This window comes from Protobothrops mucrosquamatus, unplaced genomic scaffold, assembly GCF_001527695.2.
Source record: "Protobothrops mucrosquamatus isolate PMUCROS unplaced genomic scaffold, P.Mucros_1.0 scaffold_241, whole genome shotgun sequence".
NCBI lineage: Eukaryota > Metazoa > Chordata > Lepidosauria > Squamata > Viperidae > Protobothrops > Protobothrops mucrosquamatus.
The window spans coordinates 244,406-263,367 of NW_015386317.1; the positions used below are offsets into that span (position 1 = coordinate 244,406).

An 18,962-nucleotide genomic window follows, 5' to 3' on the forward strand; every position below is an offset into this window, starting at 1 on the left:
AAAAGTGCCATTGAAATAGCAGCATACCCTGAAATAATCCAGCTGTCATGACAGACATACAACCACATTCAGGACAGAATACACACATCTCAAATATCTAGAACACTAGAACATCAGATAACAGCAGAAAGTTTGTAGGCTCCCAAAAAGCAGTTCCTCATTAAATAGGTATTTTATTTATATTTGTTCAGACTCTACCCACTCCTTTTAGGAAAAAAAAAATCTACGTTCATGTTTCCAGAAATTCCCACAGGGAGAGATAAATGAGGCAGCTAGTTTCTCCCATCTCCATTTGTTTCTGGGTTATACTTCCAAAGTGACTGCAAGTATCTGCAGGGTTTTTTTTTTTTATTAAAATAGAAAAAAATGAAGCAATGAGGATGAATTGCTGGTTCAAACAATACTTGAGAGTCTCATTACTCCATGGTTGGATTGATGTTACTGATAAATTCAGAATTATAAAAGGTGCTTTTACATGTAATAATTTACACAATAGGAGAATCATCTTGGTTCACTTGTGCTATAATGAAGGATCTGCTGGCCAATTGCAGACTAACGGTAGCATGTCTGAACCCCGGTTGTAATGCACTAGAATTCATCTTGTAAACATATGACAATATGGGAGCAGGGTTTGTTTTAAAGAGTTTTGTTAGTAGAAATTTGCCATTTCCTTTGTTGACTGTATAGTGTTGGAAACCATGCTATGACTTTGTAGACATCAGCAGTGCCTTCTGTTTATTACCGTTGTCTGGTAGAATATGGAAAAACAAATCCTGAATGTTCTCCTTTAGTTAGCAAGATGTCAGACTTTGTTAACAGGGAACCGAAGTTAAAAGTTAGATTTAAAAATAAAATTGGAGCCGGGAAGTCTTCAAAAGCTTCAAGTATACAGCTGGTGGGAGGAACAGAAGACATCTGGCTGGTCGCAACTATCTGCAGAAGGTCTTGTTATCTTTCATGGATGAGCACGACTTCCGCAAGATTCCCTAATTCTGTCAAAAATAAAAATGTAACGGTCATGGCAAGTTTCTTGTAACTTATAATAGTGACAGTACAGACTTTCCTCGGAAAACTATGCATCTTAGATTTCTTGGAAGTAATCCTATTTTCTTCAACATCAAAGGAATCTCTTTCACTGTGACAACAAAGGAAATCAGAAGGAACTAGGGAAAGAGCCTTTGATCATTCAATATTTGGTGAGAATTTAGATACAAAAAATTAGAAGGACAAGATGTTTACCCTGAGATTTTGTTCACAGAAATACAGCAGGAGTAAGGTCTGTATAAATTCAGGATTTTCTCCTAAGCAAAAACTAGAGTGCCTAGAATTCATTAACTATATTTTATTTATTTATTTGTTTTCTATTTCTATTTGTTTGATTTATGAAGAATGATCTAAAAAAAAGATAGTGCTCCTTTCCTACGTGATTCTGTCAGCTGCTTTCACTTAGTAGCCCAACCATAATCTCCTAGCCATATTAACATATATAACTTTAAAAAGAAACATCTAATACAAATAATCATCTTTGAGGTAATATAGTTACCCTGAAGGTATGTAAGGCAACAGCAGCACAGGAAATTAACTATATAAGACATTCCATTATATAATTACCCACTAAATTCTTATTCCTCCACTAATTGTAGCATTTTAAAGTCTTTTACAAGTGTTACATTTGATCCAATACCTCAACAATAGCATTTTCAATTGTGTGCATTCTCTTTATGTGAAGAGAATAGTTTGACAAAAGACTTAGAATTAATGAGTGAAGAAAAGTCTTCCTCAGGACTTTTGATAAATAGAAAAAAATCAGTTTAGAGAGCATTAAAAATGGGATATCTGGTTACATATAATGGAATAAGCTTTGTTCGTTACATATAATGGAATAAGCTTTGTTCGTTACGGATATTCTCCATTCTCTAATTTACTGCAATCTACAGTTTAGTCCAGTGGTTCTCAACCTTTTTAATGCCGCGACCCCAACCGGTCGTAAGTCGAGGACTAAACCGGTCGTAAGTCGAGGACTAAACCAGTCCTAAGTCGAGGACTACCCAACCGGTCGTAAGTCGAGGACTTTCCCTGCCCGGGAGCACCGCGCATGCGTGGTTCCGCCCCCTGCGCCGGCCGAGGCGTAGCTGGCAAGCGGCAGAGACAGAGCAGGCCGACCACCAGCTGGCCCAGCCCAAGGGAGGTAAGGCACCCGCCGGAAAAGGGGGGAAAATGGCGGACAAAAAAAATGGCAGACAGCCTTGCTTGGCGACCCCCGTGAAATGGTTGATCGACCCCAAATGGGGTCCCTACCCACAGGTTGAGAACCACTGGTTTAGTCTATAGCTAGAGATCTCACTAACTTTATCACGGGTTGGTAAAAAGATTTTGATTTAATACCTGGAAGAGCTACGCTCTTTGCTCACACAGTCATCGTGAGAGGTAGTATCACCGTTTCCCATCATGCTGCATATTCTCCGCTTTTTTCTTCGGTGGACCATTCCTTCGGTTTCAGAGCTAGAGTCGCACTAAAAGAAGAAATAATGTCCTGAATTTCAAAACTGCAATTTTTAAAAAGGCTTCATCGGAAAAAGTTACGACCATTTGAGGAATAACATCCAGTACTAGTCCTCACTTAACAGTCATAATTGGGATAAGCAGCCGTCGTTAAATGAAGGGTCGTGCGACTGTTCCACTGAGCAATAGAAGTTTTGGCAATCCTAGCTGCTGTTATCCAATGAATCCCACAGTCATTAAGAGAGGACTCACAGGCTCCAAGCCATTCTTGGAAAAAGGTTAGGGACTGCCTCCACCTGAACTCCCTCATCCACCTATCTCCCCCCCCCTCTCTATCCATTTGGCTGCCCATCTATCCTACTGCCCATCTACCCTACTGTCACCAGCCCTGCCTGTCACCCTGCACGCTGCTATTCTACATGAACAGAGCTCCTGGCAAATGCATGAACAAAGACCCCGGAGCAAAAGAAGGCCCTGGCTGGTACAGTAGTGACATGTGTTGTAGTGGTGAACAGGGCCAGATGGTAGTAAAGTAGGCAGGCAGCCAAAAGGCAGTCATAAATGTGGGTGGCATTGCAATGGCCAGAATTCAAGGACCAATTAACAGCACCACTGTTAATTATGAATGGTGGCCGAAAAAAATGGACATTAAGCAAGGACTACCTGCATGTTTTTCTCCATCCAGAAACAACACAGGGACGGTAGAAAATCCTTCATGTATAATTAGTAGCTTTGTCTTGCTAGAGTTTAGCTTGAACCTGATCTCTTCCATCCAAAATCACACAACCTCCAGGCTATGGCAGGACTTCAAGAGTGTCTCTGACCTGGAGTTACAATATTCAGTTAAATATCATCATCATACTGATAATTCTGGACTCCAAACTGTTGGATCATTTCACCTAGCAGCTTCATGCAGATGTTAAACAAGGGAGAGAGAAATTACCTGTGTGGCGTCCCACAAAAGAGCAACCACAATGCTATTCTCTCCCTTGCAACTACCAACAGTTGGCATTACAAAGGAAGCAGCAGAACTACTGCAAAACAGTGCCTCCAGTCCCCACCATGGTCAATTATACTGAAGGCTGTTAAAAGGTCCCAAAAGGACCAGAACAAGCAAACTATCCATGTCCAGGTACTGATATAATTCATTAACAAAGCAACCAATCTCTGTCAACTCTATCCATTGCCAGGGTCTGAATCCTGATACCAAGTCCAGATAACCCACTTCTTCTACTGTGCTCTGTAGTTGATTCCAGACAAGTGTCTCAATACCTTTTGCCACAAAAGTAAGGCTGGAGACCAGGTGATAATTATCTAAGACCTTCAGATCCAGAGAAGATCTCTTGAGGAGGGGATGACTAATACCTTAAAGGCTGCTGGCATGAAACCTGCCTGCAAAGAGGTGTTCACAATTTCCCAGGTCCACAGAATTACCACACTCCCCAAAGAACCAGGATAGGCATGGATCCAGATCACAATAGTTCAGGACATTATAGAGAGAACCCTATTCACTTTGTTGGAAGTAATAGGATGAAAAGAAACCCAAGTAACTTGCCAAGGTAGTCCAGATTAGAAGCAATTTGAGGCAACTATGCTGCAAAGTGCAAGCAAACTAGACATAACAAACAGCAGAATGGCCCTTACCCAAAACGGAGTTGGACATCCAGAAAAGGGCAATGCAGTAAGAGAGAAGACATAATGATATTCTGTCTGTCCATAACCAAGTTGTAGGTATCTTATTATAGACAGAGCTGGCCTTAACCAGTACCAATTTAAGACCAGCTGCCTCAATTAAGTCCCCAAGTAGAAGCAGCCAAAATGGAAGAAAGGATCACTAACATACTGTAGGCCCCCCTTTCCCCAACTTTAAGCTTAATACTCAATCATTCTTTTGTAGTCTATCAATGATTTACTATGGAGGGGGGAATGAAATACCCTACTTGGAGGAGGCCATAACAGAAGTATGAATGCCATTTAGACTTGGTCACGTGCAGTTTGTCTCTAAAATATTCCTTCCGAATATGCTAAATGGTGGTACAATCGGCAGCAGCAGAATTTGCAAGCTCAACTGAAATGAACAACATAGACCTTTCAAGATAATGTCCTCCAGTACAGGCAGATCCTTCTCAGGATTTCTTAAGATTCAATTAATAATGTCACTGATTTTGGTTGAGAACCTTATCTCTCCTCTTTTATGGACAGTTTTGATTTTTGTCTTTATGTATGGCTATAGCTTGGGTTAAACAGCAGGTGTTGTTTAGTTCTTATGTAGGGGTATCTGCAGCAACCCAGTCCTTACCTCTGAGTCAGAATCTGAAGAACTGGAGCTGGAAGAACTAGACGAATCACTAGAACTGTCTGAAGCAATGCCCGTTGATTCTTGTAAGTCAACAGAATCAGCTAGTACAGCTAGTTCAGGATGTTCCTGCTTGAGGACCCTTGGGATGTATAAATAGAGGATAAATGCATTATGTTTTAAAGAGATAAGGAGGGTAAATGCCACATATCTTACTCTTTACTTCATAGGCAACTCAGAACATTTTTACAGCATAACAAAATATAACAAAAATATGTCCTGCTCTCCTCCTCAAGCAATAAATTAAAAAGGAGCGACTTAGTAAAGGCTAGATACACAAACTGGGGCATAAAAATCTTTGTTACCAAAGAAAAGAAGAAGCGGTCATCTCAAAAATGTTTGCTTTGCCAGATCACTATCCATCTCGGGGCAGTTTTGCTTGAGACTTTGCCAAGGCATCTTCCCAGAGATCTGCCCAGTTGGATGGATGGCAGCTTGCTCTGCTCTCTCAAAATTCAGCTTTCACTGCCCATTTTATTACTTTAGGAAGCAAAATATTCCACTGGTGAAATCAGCTTTTTTTTTTTTTTTTCCTGTCGTCCTCATTTTAGGTCATTTTTTAAGGGTTTCCCTAAGTGTTTAATTAGCATTAAATCCACCCCCCACCCCCATAGGAATTGGCATTTGCACACAATTTATGGAATATCAAACTACTACAGCTATAAAATATTGATTAGGTATCTCAGGTAACTAAGTGAAATCAGTAGTGGGATACACACATTCTGTTCTTAAGACATGACCCAAATTAATCCAACAACAGGATATTAATATTATTATTAAAAGTATGAAGCTGCTTACCAAAAATATAACAAGAGAGGGCTATTGCCTGCATGGACCTACTGGATCTATTGGTTTTCCAAAGACCAGGTGACAAATTGTTATGGGACTGTAATGTCTAGACCTTTGGTTTGATCTAGCAATGCTCGGTAGGAGACAAAAGACTATTCCTCTGTGAAAGTTTAGAAATGCTGGAGCTAGTTGAGATGCATTTATATACGCAGCAAAGTTAGGAGGCTTCACCTTTAATTTTATTGATTTAATTAAAACATTAAAATAACTTTAATCAGTAATCACTTTAATATTACTTTTGTGCTTAATAACTGAGTGATCAAACATTCTCAGCCTTAAAACTATAACTTTTAAATATATAGTTGAGTCACCTTAATGAATCTTGAAATCCAGAAGCCTAATTCTTCTTCTGGACTCCATGGACCATGTTGCTATTACAAGCCAGACTGCCCAGAAAGTCTTTCCAAAATGCAAAAAACTTAATTAGATTTACATTTCACAGATTACATTAAGCATTATTCCAGGTGTCTGCATTGCTCTAGGAAGCAACAACTGGCTTATCCAACCAGCACCTGGGAAATCATTGAAGTAACATTGATGTCTCTCACCTGTACCATTTTCTGGATAACTTCGGTCTTCCCCTCACTGTCTTGTGCCACACCACAGGGAAGTTTGTGCAGCTGGCAAAATTCTGAGTGACAGCAATAGTCGTGTCAAGATTGAGAACAACATGCCACCAGCCACCTACAAATGCAACACTGTAGAAGCTTATGATCATCAACAGAAGAAAATGCATAAATCACTGTTTTAACTGTAACTTTACAATCAATAAAAATAGCTTGCTTGTTTTACATGTTTTCTTTGTAATACATCCCAAAGGTCTGATCATCAATAGCAACTAATTCTGTATTAAATTAAATTTCCAACACAAGTTCTCCTTTTAGTTTTCCTTATATTGTAGAGAATGTAGAACTGGGCAGAGAGTGGAAGAGATAAGGGGGAAAGGCTGTCAAATTTGTACTCCTTTTTATGTAAAATCCCAGTGCAAAACAACAGGTGCAGGCTGAAATTATCTGCATAGAAAGGGGACTACATCATACAACCTTTTCCACCCGTGTTTATCAGATGACTGAACTCTCTAGACAATGGGACTTGGGGATTGAGACTAGGGAATATATATATAAACACAGGTTGAGCCCTCAAGCCCCCTTAAGGATTTTAGCTCAGGAAGCAGGTCATAGAAGAGAAACAGCAGACAAGAACAAATGGTTGACATATCAGAAATTATTGGAAAAACCATCAAGGGGAATGAAAGAAGATTATAATGTAACTTTTGAGAGAGAGAGGTTAAAATATAATTGTACTTGTAACTCCTGTTCGTATTTTTTTTCTATTTTTCATTTTTTCCCTTGCATTTCTTGCCTTTTTTGTCTCTTTATTTATTCCCCGATTTATATTAGTTTGCATAATTTTTATCTTTTTTCAAAAAATTTCAATAAAAATTATATACAAATGACTTTTCTAGACAGTAGATTAAAATATTCATAGGATATACCACACTTTCGTCTGATGAAATTGGTTAAAATTACATATCACTAAATTTTCCAGCTTTTAATTATCTTTAGCAGATAATGCCAGTGAAAATTTGGTGCTGGAATATTCTGAGTTTAAATAAAGGTGGAATATTTTGTTAAAGCACTATTAAAATATAGTTAATAAAATAAGCACTAACACAGAACATGACTGAAATCCACATTCAGTTCTTGTGAACTGAAGATATCATGCATCACAGTAGACATTATTAAACCACAACAAATTATCCAATTTTAAGCTGAAAATATGTGACTGCCAAAAATCACTCAATGAATTTCCATGGGTAAGTGTGGACTTGAGCCTGGGTCTCCCTGGTATCATACCAATATCATAATGATTACACCATTTTTAGTAAGTAAAATTATTTAATCAGATTATTGGTCATAGGGCCGTGGTGGCGAACCTGTGGCACGTGTTCCACAGGTGGCACGCAGAGCCCTCTCTGTGGGCATGCGTGCTGTTGCCCCAGTCCTAGGCCTTCAGCTGGGTTTTATAAAACCTTTTCGCTTTAGGCCTCGCCGTGTGCCCAAAAAACCCAAAAAGGTTCAATCAATCAATCAATTTCAACTTCTCGTGGGAAAAAAAAGATCTTGCAAAGTTGGAATTGATTGATTGAACTTTTTAGTCCCACCCAGTCTGCCGTTACCGCAGCCACGCCCACCCAATGGGCCACGCCCACCCAATGGGCCACACCCACCCGGCACCCGACGATACGTAAGTGGGTTTTGGGCTGCAGTTTAGGCACTCAGTCTCTAAAAGGTTCGCCATCACTGCCATAGGGACTTTATTTCCATTTCGTGAGACTCTGAAAGGACAAGGGAAATTACTTCTCCCAACTATGTAAAAGACATCATAAAATGAACATCTACTTTGCACATGTGGCTATATTAATGCACTGAAGTAACTGATTTTAAAGAAATTATTTAAGAACGATCATCCTGTCAATTCTCTGATTGCACTAATTAAGGTGTCTGTCACTCAGAAGATATTATTCATGGATTTATTCACCATAACTTCCATGACATTCTAATTGAGAGTCCCTATTTCAGTTTCCTTTCTGAACAACTCACTTTATATTAGGTTTATTCATCCATCCATGTGGTCATGTTTCCTTTATGTTCATTATACTATTGGATATATAAAAAGCAGCCTTTGCAGCTTTTCTAGACCCCTTGATTTTAAGGAATGGCATCTGTGTTCAAAGGCCTAGGGATCTTCATAAAAAGATTATCTCATTAAGAGTATATTCTTCAACAGGAGTAGACAATCTTTGATCACTTCTTATGAATTTAATTAGGAGTCCTAAGGTCTGCAGTAAGCAGTGATTAATACATAGCTTGCCTCCCAAGACAAAGGTGCTCCTAAGCTTATGGTCTTTTAAAGGTTCGTGAAATTCTGGGTCTAAAAGAGCTTTGGAGATTAAGTGTACACATTCTTTGTCACCAGATTGATTTCTGCTGTATTATGATACAATATCATATGACCTTGTTATAGACATAGTAACAAAATGTATAACAATGTAAAAAAATAATAATTATAGCCCCAGAGTCCTCCAGGATATCCTGGCTAGATCTACGAAAGAGGAGGGTCATGCCACGTGTTTATAAACCCATACTTGTCCCCCCCAAAAATCTTTGTTTTGTGAGGGTTAGGATTTTTATCTTTTTCTCCTCTAAAATTTAATTTGGAGCTTAGATGGCTCGCCATCTCAAAGCGATACTTTGACATTATCAAAATGCATTGACAAGAATGAAGGCAGCAGTGGAGGCTGGGGAAAAAAAAAAGGACCACAGACTGATCATCCCTACTGTAGAATAAAATAGACTTCAACGTAGAGTTTAACAAATACGCATACCTGGCACAAACACAGTCTCTCCAGGTTTTTGTACTATTTCCAAAGGTTTGAACTCTGAAGGCCAAGTGGGAAGTTGCGTTCGGGGGTATATTACTCTGAACCAAGTGATGGCTTCATCTTGCTGATTGCCTCCTTCTTCGCGAGTCACTTTGATCAGTTCTCTGGGAGTGCTGGTCGGAAAGAGACACCAGCGCTTATGTCCATGGACTAAGGCATTCCAGGCACTGGTTCCCAGAGGATCAATGTGAATACCTGTTCCTGAACGAGGTGGGCCCATCACAAACCATCTGCAATATTAGAAAACTTAATTATTTTTCTTGTTAACATTTCCCCAAAATAAAGATTCCCTTTCTTTTTCTAAAGCAGATCTATTCTGTTCCACTTACATTCCATTCTGTTCCATTTACAAATATGTATAATACACACACGAGAAATTGTTCTCTGTAAGTTAGGCTGTTGATTTATTTACCTTAATATTACCCATATAGTGAAAAAGTTTTCAGGAAGATTATTTCCATATTTCTGGATATAAAAAATAGAAGTCTAATCCCCTTCCTAATGGAAAATAAAATAGCATTTCAAGACAGCTACATAAGTCTGGGCAGTTTATTTTACCAAATGTGAATCTTGACCACGTGAGGAATGATTTTCAGAATGTCCCATGAACATTCCACTCTATGAAGAGTTCAAAATCTGAGTTTTTAATGTTGGAGAATAAAAAAAAAAAGAATGCAAAGCATCATTACTAAAAACAACAATGTCAAGAATGGATAGTAAATGTTATCCTACATTCTTTTTTAACAATCTAACACAATCGTCCAAGAGTATGCCCTACCAGTTATCTCAAAGGCAGAGATGAATAAAATGTTTTATTTCCCTAATGACAGGAGAACCCAACTATGGACATTGTTATCTAAACAATAGAGTCCAGAACTGCACAAAAGATGCATTTAAATAGTAGCGCGACCGTTATCAGTTGGGTGCTATTCATGTATTCAGACTGCATTTCCCAGAATCTGTACTCAGTATTGCCTTTTGACCCTCTCAGAGTGCTTTATTGGCTAAGACCAATATTGGTAAGAAAAGCGAAAAGACACTGACTGCACAAGTTCACTCTTCTAAAAGCCCTTAGATCTTTTTAAAAACATTTTAAACTTTATCTGAGTTTTAATTGGCTTATGAGTTATAGCTTAAATGTAGCTGCTGTTTGGAAAGCCATCCTGTTTTACTGTTTACCCTTTTAGTCTTAGTGTGCCTGGACTAAATGTGCAGGACAAATGAGAACAATGGACATTCACTGGTCTATAAGCCAGACTTTTGGTGCTTGGGTTAGCTAGTTTATACCTGTAAGGTGGCCGCCTCTTCTCTCCTGCATATTTGAACAGATCGTCAGTGAAGAATTTGGGTACCCTATAATCCTCCAAAAGTTTTTTGCGCTTTGGATGCTCCCCATAACTGCTGTCAAATATATAGAGGGGACTATCATCTCGTGTACTCTCCATGTATTCAATGTAATATTTCATCTTCATTTTCACGGAATAACCATCGTTGTCCTCCCCACACTTGAATTTCTGGTTCCTGTATTTGCGCTTCAGACGTTCCGTAGTCCACTTCTCTTGGGCTGACCACCCTGCCTCAGCATTTAACAGGACAACAGGCTTATATGGCTTCTCATATCTTTCAATGAATTCTTCCATTGACAAATGGAGGGCATCTGCTCTTTCCACATTATCCTACAAGAATGGATGAAGAACTACCTTTAAAACAAAGTAACAAAGGATGTAATACAGTAGAACATTAATGAACCTATTAGCCCCACAGAATGAGACCCCACAAAGTCAACAAAAATGCTTCAAAATTACGTTAAATTCTTGTTTTCCTTATAAGCTGCATAAAGATATGCAGGCTTATCCAGGTATGGCTAGGTGAAGTGAATTTTATTTTTTTAATTTTGAAATAGAAGTGTCCGTAATGTATCCTGGGAGATAATTTTTACATGAGGCCATTCTACTGTACTTCCATTCTTATAAAAAAAAAATCTGCCATTTTAATCTTTTAAACTGTGGAATCCCACAAAGAACTGCTATTAAGGTCAAGAGAATTTACTCCCAGATAAGCAAATATATAATCAAAATCTTAATGTAAAATGTTTTAAATGATAGCTACCAAACTGACCATTAGTTTTTGCCTGTGACAGACAAACGTGTGGAAAAAAAAATGCTGTTTGATATGCATTTCAAGTAAGTATCATACTATATTTCTAAACAAACTTGCGTGCAAGGTAAATTGGAATTTTATTTACTCTTGCTCATCAGGAAGAAGGTGCAAAGAATAAACCTATCCCATTATTGCAGGGGTGTCAAACTCAATTTCACTGAGGGCCACATCAGCATTGCGGTTGCCCTCAGGGGGCCGGGTGGGTGTGGCCAGGGTGAGTGCGGCCTACTGGGTGGGCGTGGATGGAGTGGTGTGGCCTACTGGGTGGCCGTGGCCAGCTCTACATGGTTCGCGTCAAGGGTGCCTGTGGGGGCCTGGGCAGGAGTGGGACAGATCTGAGGGTCTCTGGCAGAAGGGGGTGGGACCAGGGGAAGTGCCAAGGCATGGTCCACTGGAGGAACCTCACTGTTCCTCTCAGGCCATGCGGGAGGGGGGGCTTATGGAGCTAAGACTGAATGCCTTTCAGCATAGATGGCCACCACAAAATTGTACATTGGCTCCCGGCTGGCCTGGGCCAGGGCCAAGGCAGAGGGGGCCGTTCCCTCACTGTTTCCAGGATGGCTTCGTGGGCCACATGAAGCCACTTTGCGGGCCGCATCCGGCTCCCGGGCCTTGTGTTTGACATGTCTGCATTATTGGAAGAGCACCTTAGACATGTGCTTTGACGTAACACTTTGCCCTCAGTTTGAAAAGAGCCCTTGGGAGTGCACTGAGGCATGATCACAGAACTTTCCTGCAGCCGTTTAAAGCAGCCACACAAACCTGGAAAAGACTCCTCTGCTTTAAAGAGCTGCAGTGAGGTATTACATTTGTGCACATGATCCAAAGTATTACACAACTCCACCCTGAAAAAAACTTCAGGAACAAGTAATGGACAGGGAGAACAATAAAGAACCTTTTGCAATCTAATCTAAAATCATGTAAGAGCCTTATCACAGCTCTTATCCTTAGAAACAGCAAATGGTAATGGAGGTTTTCACAGATGCAACAGATTTTGGAATATGTGCCAGTTACCAAAGTAGCAGATAAAAGTTTTAATTGGGAAAGCAACAGAAAAATAAGGAACAGTAGGATATGAATTTGCTATTAGAGGTAATCCTCAACTTATGACCATAATTGAGTCTGCAATTTTGATTGTAAGTTTTGATGGTCATTAAGCAGATCACCATGTGACTGCACCTGATTTAATAACCTTTTTACCACAGCAGCCGTAAAGTGAGTCCATTATTCACTGTGGAATGTTTTTTGCCAAAAACTGGAAGTAAATACCTGTTTCTGGCAAAAACATTGTAAATCCCAGTCATGTGGCTACCTGATGCCTCAAATGGACCAAGTGCCCAAAATGTAGTCACATGATTGCAGGGGGAGGAGAGGAGTGGGTATTGTAACTTTGAATCCAGGTGATAAGTAGCTTTTCTGGTGTCTGTTGCAATTTTGAAGGGCTACTAAGCAATTGGTTGTAAGCCAAGGACTATATTTTCAATCCTAGTAAGGTTGCGAGATAAAATCTTAAAATTAAACAAAACTTATGACGGGAGATGGGGCAATCAAAAGGAATAGGGAAGAACAGTGTTTTCTAAATGTCAGCAAAGTATAAAACTATCTACTGGTTGGTCCCTGGGTGATGCACAACACATGCACTGAGACTCTGACTTCTTACTGTGTAATAATATTAATAATCCCATCACCCCACCACCTCCCCTTTTCAAAAGAAAAAAAAAGATTTGTGAAGCAAACAAAGCTTTAAGGAAAATCAAGAAAAGTCTGATGGAAAAGAATGGAGTCCTAATTGCAGTCCCAAAAACAAATTTCTCTGGTTGAGAATGAGGTCATCTATACCTGAAAGGAAAATGGACCCATATCCATATACTTACCTTCACTTTCCATTATTTTATACTGAGATATTTATCTCACTGACATGAAATTTGCTTAAACACACACATACTGTATTTAATAAGCTGAATGGACAAGTCCATTAAGTGACCATGAGTTAAACTCAACTTGAATTAGAATTTAACAACTTTATTTGTAGCATGCCACACTGATACTTATGACAGGTTCATTTCCCGTCCCATTTAAAAATTGGACATAATTTAACTCAGCAGTGAACAACCCAATTATTGCTTAATCTTATTTACAGCTACTGAGAATTACACCATATATAATTAAATCCTTGCTATTCTTACAAGATCTACTTTTTATAATTCATCTTGTCTTCACTTTCTATATTTTGTCTAAACCAGGGGGTAGGCAACCTTACAGGAATTCTGGGAGTTGACGTCCACGAGTCATAAAAGAGCGAAGGTTGCCTATCCCTGGTCTAAACTAATCTCTATGTACACATATTCTATGAAATCTGCTTTACATAAATAACATGTCTTTTCAGCATATCAAAAACATCCTAAAATAATTATCTGCTCCGGAACATTTCCCTTTTCTTTACCCCTTTATTAACCCATTCGTATCTATAATTCTGGTAATTTGTATTTTCTCCTTTGCCTAAAAAGGGCAACTAGCCTGTGTCAACAACAGGTCTGGCATATCTTTATTTACTTAATTGCAAATCCTATTCCATTTAACCTGACTTAATTCAGAGGAAATACATACAGACTGCACTACCGTTTAAAAAACATAGCATCAAGTTGAAAATACACAAGTCTGTAGATTCTCTCTCACAAACATTCAATTCTTTTTCTTGTCCAGAAAGTTCCCACAGCAATGAAGTCCCGCTTCATACTCGGCTGCTTTCCCATCACTTTAATTTCCGCCAACCTGCTAAGGACCCTCCACACCTCGAGACCGTTATCCTAGCCAAAGGGGTCCCCAAATCCTTCAGCTCCGCGACCCCCTTCCGTGAAGCTTCAGATTGTTTATCGACCGCCAAACGTTGTATATAAAAAAATAATTTAATAATTGCTACTTTAACTAAGAGTACTACGAATAACCATGGCAATAATAAAGGATAGCCCCATCGATCCCTCGGGGTCGATAACTGAGACCACTCCGGGGAACCCTGGAGCCGATACAATCCCCAGAGACACAGAGGAGGGGGGGGGATTAAATCTTTCGCCCCTCTCAGAGACCAACCTACCAAGCGGGCTCTTGATGTCGGGAGGATCAACCGAAGAGAGATCGGTCTCTCTAGCCAACCCGCCTTGAGCTGCTGGAGGAAGCGGGTTATAAAATCTGATGCAAAAGCCGAGCCACCTCTCTTCTCTTCTCAGCATCCCCGGGAAGGGGATTCGATTCCCTCCGGTCCGGCTGTGGCTTTCGACGGCCGCCCTTTCCCCGCCACCCACCCACCTTCCTAGACTCTCTCTCCCCCCGAGTCCCGCTCACCTTACAGCCCGCCGGGTTCAGCGGGAAGGTCTCGCAATAGTTGTGGCGAGTCCAGTCGAGGGAGTCCTTGAGCTCGGGACGCGCGCTCCGCTTCGCCTCGCGGATGCGCTTCTTGCTTTTGTGGTTCATGCTCCCCACGCGGCTCTCCCTGCCCTGCCCGGCTCTTCCGGCTACGGATTCCGCGACAGCACCCTCCCGAACAACAGCGCCCCGCCGCTTCCAGAAATGTCACCTCCGCGCCGACTCAGCCGCCGCATCGCGGCCTCGACGCGACCCGCCTTGGTTCGACCTCCGCTTCTTCCCATTGGCTGGCGCCGACGGGACCTCGCCGACGGACAGCTCTTATTGGTCTTTCCAGAAGCGGAAATAGAGGCGGGCGGCACCAGAGTGGAGGAGGAAGTGCTTCAGCGCCATCTTGGAACGTCATGGCCCCACCGAGAGGCGTCGCTGTTGCGCAACGCGAAGGGCGGAGGCGGGCTCTCAGCAAAGCGCGGAATTAGGGTTGCTGATTTGCGAGGTGGGTTGGCGGGTGCTTTGTAGTCCGGGAAGGCAGGTGAAGAGGGAATAAACGCTGAAGCAAGGATCGGATTACGAAGAGAAGGACGAGGGGGGACATGATAGCAGTGTTCCAATATCTCAGGGGCTGCCACAAAGAAGAGGGAGTCAGGCTATTCTCCAAAGCGTCTGAAGGCAGGACGAGAAACAACGGGTGGAAACTGATCAAGGAGAGAAGCAACCTAGAACTAAGGAGAAACTTCCTGACAGTTAGAACAATTAACCAGTGGAACAACCTGCCTCCAGAAGTGGTGAATGCTCCAACACTGGAAGTTTTAAAGAAGAGACTGGACAGCCGTTTGTCTGAAACGGTGTAGGGTTCCTGCCTGGGCAGGGGGTTGGACTCGATGACCTCGAAGGTCCCTTCCAACTTTATTATTATTATTATTAAGTATAGCTGCATTTGAGATAATTGTTGGTCAGCCTGGGTGGAAGGTGGTGCCCATTGGGAGGACTCTTTCAAGTAATGAGATTTTCGTTCACTTTCATAGGAACCTATTCTGTTTAATCCCAAGGTCGTGTGCATAAGCAGCTTGACTGACGTACTGGACTTTTATTTCGGGTTAGCAGCGCACACTGAAGGACGGTGGTTTCAAACTGCACAGAGAAGTTCATTCATGCAACAGTTAGGGAGGCGCTGTTTGAGTCTAGATATCGGTGTAGAAGAGGGGTCTTCAAACTTGGCCCTTTTATGACTTGTGGACTTCAACTCCCAGAATTCCTCAGCCTGGCACGCTGGCTCAGGAATTCTGGGAGTTGAAGTCCACAAGTCATAAAAGGGCCAAGTTTGAAGACCCCTGGCGTTGATTTTTTTTTAAAAAAAAAACTGGTTTATTGGTATACGGGACTCTGATTTTTAAATATAATTATATGAAATTCAGATTACACTAGCTTGCAAATAACTTCAAGTGGCCTCAATGGATTGCTCTGTAAAGAGTCTCTATGGAGATTCTCAGTCATTCAGGTCATAGTAATCCCAAAGGTGCTTTTTCATGAGGCAACTGGACTTTCTTGTTTTTCTTTGAAGACGTTTTGCTTCTCATCGAAGAAGCTTCTTCAGCTCTCTGTAAAGAGTCCCAAATCTTTCCGGGAAAGTGTGAAATTAAGCTCTATTAACATTTCTAAATAGGATCAATTTACCCTTCAGGAATAAACCATCTACCTTGAGTGAGAGAGACGTAAAAATAGCCTGCCGACTGCAAATAAAGTGGGAAAGGATGGTAACTCTGTTGGTGCCATACTTGTTGGCTGGGTTTTCATAATTCCACCCTTCCTAGAAATGGACATTAATTGGCTGTCTCGTCTGCAGACGTGCTGGAAGAGCCTGACTGCGGATGGCCAATGGGGCCCTATTGATCCTTTGCCAAACCCGGCATGTGCGAGATAGCGTCCAACTTGACTGTGAAGGAATACCGGTTTGGAAGGGATCAGGAAAAGGGAGACGGAAATGACCGGCCCCGGGAGTTGGTGGTGATGATTCCTGAGGTACTATTTTTATGATTATGGTTTGTCACCCAGTCAGCCATATGTTCAGACTGGATTTGGCATTATCCACCTATCCAGTTCTTATTATTTGCTGAATGAGAATAAGGTTTCAACCTCAGGACCTTGGAAGATAATCTAACAACTTTGCATTTCACAGAAATTGCTCTTGAATAATTTTGAAATAAACTTTTTTTTTCTAGGTACAGATGCTGTACTGAAAATTGGTTTAAAATAGTTTGATGGACATTGTTTCTTTTATGTTTTCATCGTACAACTTTTCTAAAATGGGTCCATGTTCTAGTTGGGTTTTGGTTTTTCAAACTAGTTTGATGAGCTTAAATTAAAACTTAAATTGTTTATTTCTGCAAGTGAGATGGCAAATTTAAAATGTCAGTAAAGGACTATTCTATTTCAAATACAAATCTGACAATAGAAACAGTATGGTACCCTATATGCTTCTTCAATGTAAAGCTTTTAGACTGCAATGAGGCATATTTTCAAGTGATCATAGGTTGCAGATGTATTTATTAACATGCTACCAGAATATTTCAAAGTTACATTTGGTATAGTTAATTATACTGAATCACTTCCCAATGTTTATCACTTGTTAGTGGTCTGATAAATCCTGAAGAGACTCCAGGCCTTATCTTGATAGCCTTTATTTATGAATTACTGAAGTAAGGATCAACATATCAATGAATGAAGAATGTTTTCAATAATAGGTACAACAATTTCTTAGGTTTAAGAATTTAAAAATTCTTAATTTAAAATTTCATTTAAAAAATTGTAATGCTCAAATTTATTTTTGTGTACACAAACGTCTTATTTCAGTGATATGCGTAGTTGGGTTAAAGCTTCATAACATTTTGACATTTGACTTTTTAAATAAGGAAATGTGTGCCAGTTTGTGTGCAGGAAACAATGCATATATATTGCTCTCTTAATGCTTTATAATTTGTCTTCCTGACTTTATAGATTAATCCCTGAATATAACAGATGTTTCTGTATTCATGTTTTTTTCTTTTGAAATTAGCTGTAAGTACTTTGATGTAATGACAGCAGAAGGCATTTAAATACATTTAAACTCATTATGTTGACCGCTGCAATATGTCAGTTCCATGATTTGTATTAAAACAGGCATTCTTGTAACTATATATGTTATGTTCTTCCAAAGCTAAATCAAATCTATCATAAAGTCATATTCTGAACTGGTGTCTATGTTTGTAAGTCTTGAGTAAGATTAGGCAGATAGAAAAACATGATTTATTTGATTCTAAATAGAAGTGGTTAAGAAGTTTAGTGTAAATTTATTTGTCAATTGTTAGGCAACACACACACATACAAACATAAAACAGTAACTTTGGTGTCCTTTCTGTGTGAACCTATAACCATGCACTGAGATTTGAAGGAGGAAGTACATCTGTCTGCATTTTTTTTAGTAGGCTCACGTGCTGGATTTGATTTGATTTCATTGTACTTACATATATAGCTGCATAAATAGTCTCAATTGATCCTGAAATGATTGATTACAAAATGTAAGTGTTCTAATGAATAATAATTCTTTCAACAGATACCTAGTAGAAAATATACAGCATGTTCATTGTTCCAAATATATTACGGGTGGATTCCAGCTTTCTCTTTGACTTGCGATTTGTATGCAGTTCTAGCGCATTAATAGTATTAATAGAATTATTTTACAAACTACTTAAAGCCTAAGAAAACAGGAAAAAGCTATAACTAATTTAAATATTTTAATAATTCTTTTAATGCTATTTTATTTTGCAACACAATCTTTTTTTAGGTTCTTGATCCTCAGTATGGTATGTATGTTTGGCCTTGTGCAGTGGTTTTGGCGCAGTATATCTGGTTTCATAGAAGACTTGTCTGTGGCAAAAGAATACTAGAGGTAAATATCACATTATTTTCATTCAGCTATCATAGAATTAGAGCCTTAAACATGAAGGAAAAAAAGTTCAGTTGGATTAACTTGGGATGAATATTGTACATTCACCTACAGATCTTTTTTTGGGGGGAGGGAACAGAGAAACAAGGATTGTAAATTAGATAAATGAAATGTGAATAGTTAGACCAAAATATATGATGCAAAAAAATTACTACTGGTAATCCTTGTTTAGCAACCATAGTTGGGACTGGCAACTTGGTCAATAAGCAAAGCAGTCACTAAGTGAAACTGACTACACTTATTTTCTGCTTTCCTTTGCTTTACAGATCTGCAAAATTCGTAAATGCAAGAACTGATCACAAAGTTTA

General features: G+C 39.8%; 2 protein-coding genes across 2 annotated transcripts in view; one reads left to right on the forward strand and one right to left on the reverse strand.

The window, feature by feature from the left end:
- Positions 1-367: 367 nt before the first annotated feature.
- Positions 368-14,864, reverse strand: JMJD6 (jumonji domain containing 6, arginine demethylase and lysine hydroxylase). The gene is made up of 7 exons (XM_015830087.1): positions 14,652-14,864; positions 10,440-10,828; positions 9,096-9,382; positions 6,256-6,391; positions 4,802-4,940; positions 2,386-2,513; positions 368-992 (listed from the first exon to the last, which is right to left on the reverse strand). Exons 1-7 carry the CDS (start codon positions 14,778-14,780, stop codon positions 956-958), a joined length of 1,245 nt encoding a protein of 414 aa, XP_015685573.1. The 5' UTR covers positions 14,781-14,864; the 3' UTR covers positions 368-955.
- Positions 14,865-15,087: 223 nt separating this feature from the next.
- The window catches only part of METTL23 (methyltransferase like 23), a 6,840-nt gene continuing 2,965 nt past the window's right edge, over positions 15,088-18,962 (forward strand). Inside the window, exons 1-3 of the mRNA XM_015830097.1 lie at positions 15,088-15,168; positions 16,516-16,691; positions 18,493-18,597. Coding sequence (XP_015685583.1) covers positions 16,581-16,691; positions 18,493-18,597 — 216 coding nt within the window. The 5' untranslated portion in view covers positions 15,088-15,168; positions 16,516-16,580. The remainder of the gene's footprint in view (positions 15,169-16,515; positions 16,692-18,492; positions 18,598-18,962) is intronic.

Coding starts and splice junctions, on each gene's coding strand:
- JMJD6 (XM_015830087.1), bottom strand. CDS start 14,780: ATGAACCACAAAAGCAAGAAGCGCATCCGCGAGGCGAAGCGGAGCGCG. Junction 9,383..10,439: donor AAGAGGCGGCCACCTTACAG/GTATAAACTAGC, acceptor CTAATATTGCAG/ATGGTTTGTGATGGGCCCAC. Junction 6,392..9,095: donor AGAGACTGTGTTTGTGCCAG/GTATGCGTATTT, acceptor TTGCATTTGTAG/GTGGCTGGTGGCATGTTGTT.